This window comes from Pygoscelis adeliae, unplaced genomic scaffold, assembly GCF_000699105.1.
Source record: "Pygoscelis adeliae isolate BGI_AS28 unplaced genomic scaffold, ASM69910v1 Scaffold206, whole genome shotgun sequence".
NCBI lineage: Eukaryota > Metazoa > Chordata > Aves > Sphenisciformes > Spheniscidae > Pygoscelis > Pygoscelis adeliae.
Genome location: NW_008825052.1, coordinates 593,218 through 597,583, shown reverse-complemented (window position 1 = coordinate 597,583; position 4,366 = coordinate 593,218). Strand labels below are relative to the sequence as shown.

Sequence of the window (4,366 nt, the reverse complement as noted above, 5' to 3'; positions counted from 1 at the left end):
AGCTTCCAGGAGGATCTGTTCCATGATCTTCCCAGGCACAGAGGTGAGACTGAATGGCCTGTAGTTCCCCGGGTCTTCCTTTTTTCCCTTTTTAAAAGTGGGGGTTATGTTTCCCCTTTTCCAGTCAGTGGGAACTTCACTGGACTGACACAACTTCTCAAATATGATGGATAGTGGCTTAGTGACTTCATCCGCCAGTTCCTTCAGGACCCGCAGATGGATCTCATCGGGTCCCATGGACTTGTACACCTTCAGGTTCCTTAGATGGTCTCACATCTGATCTACTCCTACAGTGGGTGGCTTTTCATTCTCCCAGTCCCTGCCTTTGCCTTCTGTGGCATGGGCGGTGTGGCTCGAGCACTTGCTGGTGAAGACTGAGGCAAAAAAGTCATTGAGTACCTCTGCCTTCTCCGTGTCCCAGGTAACCAGGTCTCCCGTTTCATTCCAGAGAGGGCCCACATTTTCCCTAGTCTTCCTTTTATCCCAAACCTACCTATATATATATATATACACACACACACTCACACACACATTTTCAAGTCAATTATATACGTACCCACTCTAGATGAATTATTCCTGCTAAAATTATTTTGAATCTTTCATATTCCTTCAGAACAAAATTTGAGCTCCAACGATGCTGACAAGGCTTCATTTTTATTGCTAGCACTATGGTAGCATTACTGGCAACAGCAGAACAAGAGTAGCCTCTGTACCAAAACCCAAACTTCCATTTGTGGACTAAAAGCCAAGTTACAAAGGTTAGCTAATTAAACTTCCCAACCTGCAGCCTCTGAAATCAAAGCTCAGAGAAAGGATACATCTTGTGGCAGGATACAGAAGAAAGCTGAGGCAGATTTTTAAACCAGAGGAAAAATATGAAGATTTCAAATGTTGTGCTTTAATTATTAGCACAGGAATTCACAGCTATCTGAAACATACTGCTTTTCAAAGTGCACTTTAAAGTACAAGCTTTGTTTACATTCTTTTTAAAGTCTCTTTTCTCTTACTATGAACAGGACTAGTTCCTTATCCACCGCATTACAGAACAAATATAGATTATAATTTTATTTAGCTTCCATGCCTCTCATCTACTATTTCTAATTGTCTCCAAGGGTAGCTGATGTGGCTTTAACACGACATATGAAGCTCTGCAATCTTTCCAACATTTGCTTTCTGATATTTATGAAATGATAGCTTTCTGCTCTCGCACTTCAGTCCTTCAATTTACAAAGCATCCATAGAATTCATTGTTAAATTAGTATTGACCCATTTTAACACTGTAAACCCATGCAGGCTATAATCAAAGCTTCTCATTCTGGATTTCACCTCCTACTTCCCCAGGATGGATATACTGTAAATTCAACCTACTTGTTGGTTTACTATGTCCCTCAGCAGTTGGAGGTGAAGTTGCAAACAGATGCATTCATCCTTGTAGGTATTGACAAAATATTCAAGCTTGAGATCAAACCTTGGACGTTTATGCATGATGTCAGTTATCACTTGGGCCAAAGCAAATCTTTCCTCTGGGTCCAAAGTATGTTGGTAAGCTTCAAAGTAAACATCTAGAAGCTGAAGAGATATTCAGAAGCACATTTAGCAATGTTTATTCACCCAAATATTCATTCTTTGTTGGGGAGAGATTTCTGAACACGGAGTTTGCCACCTGTATCAAACCAACGGTGACACGGTACGGCATCTTGTTTCTGGCACAGGATATTACTCGATGTATCATCAGAAGGCTCAAGAACAGAACATAGAATAAAGTGCCCATACCAGAGATTTCTTCCAAATCTTGCATAGTTAACATGTTTTTTTTCTACTGAAGCATGAAGATTTTTATTCTGCACATTTTTTCCCTTCAAAAAGTAACAAGGCAATGTACTTACTACTTTAAAAACACCTACTTCTTTCCACTCTAATCCATTCTCTGTTTCTTTTCCAGCACACACACTGGTTTTGCCTTTGAAAAACTCCATTTCCCCCAACCTGAAACCTGCAGACTCATACAGGACTCTCCGTTATCTCATTTGGCAATGACTGTCACAGTTACTTTACATTTTTTGGAGAAACTCCAAATTAATCGAAGATGTAATTAAAGATGTACAAAGGTGTATGCCCTCTTCAGGCTCCTCTACCAAGAATAGCTGTAAAGTTTTATTTAAATAAAAATTTTAATTACAAATACCCACAGCTTAGGACAGAAAAAGAAATGTGCCAAGCATGACAGCATGTGAACTCTTGAGATGACATTGTAGTACTTTTTGGTGAGATGGCAATTAGGGGATTGAAAATATGAACGGCCAGTGCTCTTGCTTCTGGACAAATCAGTCATGTCAATATGAAATGATCTACATCTGGCTATTTTACATTGACACAGAAGTAGAAAAGCATCCACGTTACTTTCCATACTGATACCAGAAGACTGTGGAAGAGGAAGATGCAGAAGGGTTTAGGAGGTAACTCGATAGCTGAGAATTCAGATTTCAATGGAAACAGTCAAGTTTTTTGACGTAGACCTGCCTGACCCGAACTGTTCTGGAGGAAGCTAAGACACTGCAATAGGCCACAAGCAAGTTTTATATTGGCTAAGCTAAGCTGTCTCAGCTGCTGGACAAAGGGTTATTGTTTCCTCATTCAGAAAGAACTCTGTCCCAGCTGGAAACAAGGCTAGTGAGACCCACTTCCATTTCATTTCAGCTAAAAGCAAAAGACTTCCAGCAACAGCACATCTGTACATTTAATCCTGCCTAGAGAGTTGGGTTGTGAGAGCAGTTTCAGAATGTACTCTTTGATGGTTTTGGAAAAGAATTAGTGTATTGTTGCTGTAGAGGTTTCATTCTTCCCTACTGGGAATTTTTCTTCCAAAAAAGAAAGCAAATTTCCTTATACAGAAGGCCCACGATAAAAATAAAAGGTAGATTCACAGAGGTAGCATGATCATACAGCAATGGAAAGCAAAGTCTATGGGGATGAGAACAGAAACTTAGTGAACTAGGCAATTAGACAGTATTTTAAATAGGTCTGTAACACAAAGCCCCTCTATGAAAACGGGAGAGTGGCCTTAAGAGATTTCCTAAACTACATACAACTATTTTAGTTTAAAAGGTTTTCCATTTAAAGCCTCGTCAGTGGTACACAGGAGATTCCCTAGCACCCTCTAGCATTCCTATTTTGAGAGCGGCCCTGTGTTACTTCAGGACTGAGAACAAAACATTTCAAGTGTGTGAAGGCGACCTCAATTAGTGCCATTTCTCCCTGCTTTGGAAGTGGACTATCTGCTCCTTTCCGCCTCCTGACACTCTGTCGTGGTTTAATCTCAGTCAGCAACTGAGCACTACAAAGCCGTTCACTCACTCCCCACTCCCCCGGTGGGATGCGGGAGAGAATCGGAAGAATGAAAGTGAGAAAACTCATGGGTTGAGATAAAAACAGTTTAATAATTGAAATAAAATAATAATAACAGCAATAAGAATAATAAGAATATACAAAGCAAGTGATGCACAATGCAATTGCTCACCACCTGCCGACTGATGCCCAGCCAGTCCCCAAGCAGCGGCCCCCCCAGCCAGCTTCCCCCAGTTTATGTACTGAGCATGACATCCCATGGTATGGAATGTCCCTTTGGCCAGTTTGGGTCAGCTGTCCTGGCTGTGCCCCCTCCCAGCTTCTTGTGCACCCCCAGCCTTCTCAGTCAGCAGAGCATGGGAAGCTGAAAAGTCCTTGACTAGTGTAAGCACTGCTCAGCAACAACTAAAACATCGGTGTGTTATCAACGTTATTCTCATCCTAAACCCAAAACACAGCACTGCACCAGCTACTAGGAAGGAAATTAACTCTATCCCTGCGGAAACCAGGACACATTGCCCTGGGGACTGCTGAGTCCCATAGACAGAAATACACTTCCAAGATCCTCTGGCTTCCTTCCTCTGAACTTGTCTAATCTTCACCTTTCAAGACTGAAGTCTTTGGGCAGAAACCCTGTGTGCCTTCATGTCCCATGGCAAAATACAGACACATGACTAGATTCAGAGAGAGGAAGGGGAAAGCCTGCAGGATAGGCAGCGGCCCTTGTGAATGGCAAAGCTACAAATCACTTAATACACATTTTTAGTGTTGGTTTGTTTGTTGGTTTTTTTTAGCATCACACTAAATCACGGAATTTTTTGCTCAAATAGATTAACTAATAAAGAAGAAATAAATTTATAATATGTATAGAATCGTATATTGGTGGATGAAAAGCTGGACACGAGCCGAAAATGTGCGCTCGCAGCGCAGAAGGCCAATCGTATCCTGGGCTGCATCAAAAGCAGCGTGGCCAGCAGGTCGAGGGAGGGGATTCTGCCCCTCTGCTCTGCTCTGGTGAGAC

At 41.8% G+C, this 4,366-nt stretch overlaps 1 protein-coding gene across 1 annotated transcript in view; it reads right to left on the bottom strand.

Annotated features, from left to right (window-relative positions):
* Nucleotides 1-4,366, bottom strand: part of LOC103918986 (transmembrane protein FLJ37396) — a 39,737-nt gene that overhangs the window by 13,928 nt on the left and 21,443 nt on the right. The window contains 1 exon segment of the mRNA XM_009326423.1: nt 1,369-1,569. Within this exon segment, the coding sequence (XP_009324698.1) occupies nt 1,369-1,569 (201 nt within the window).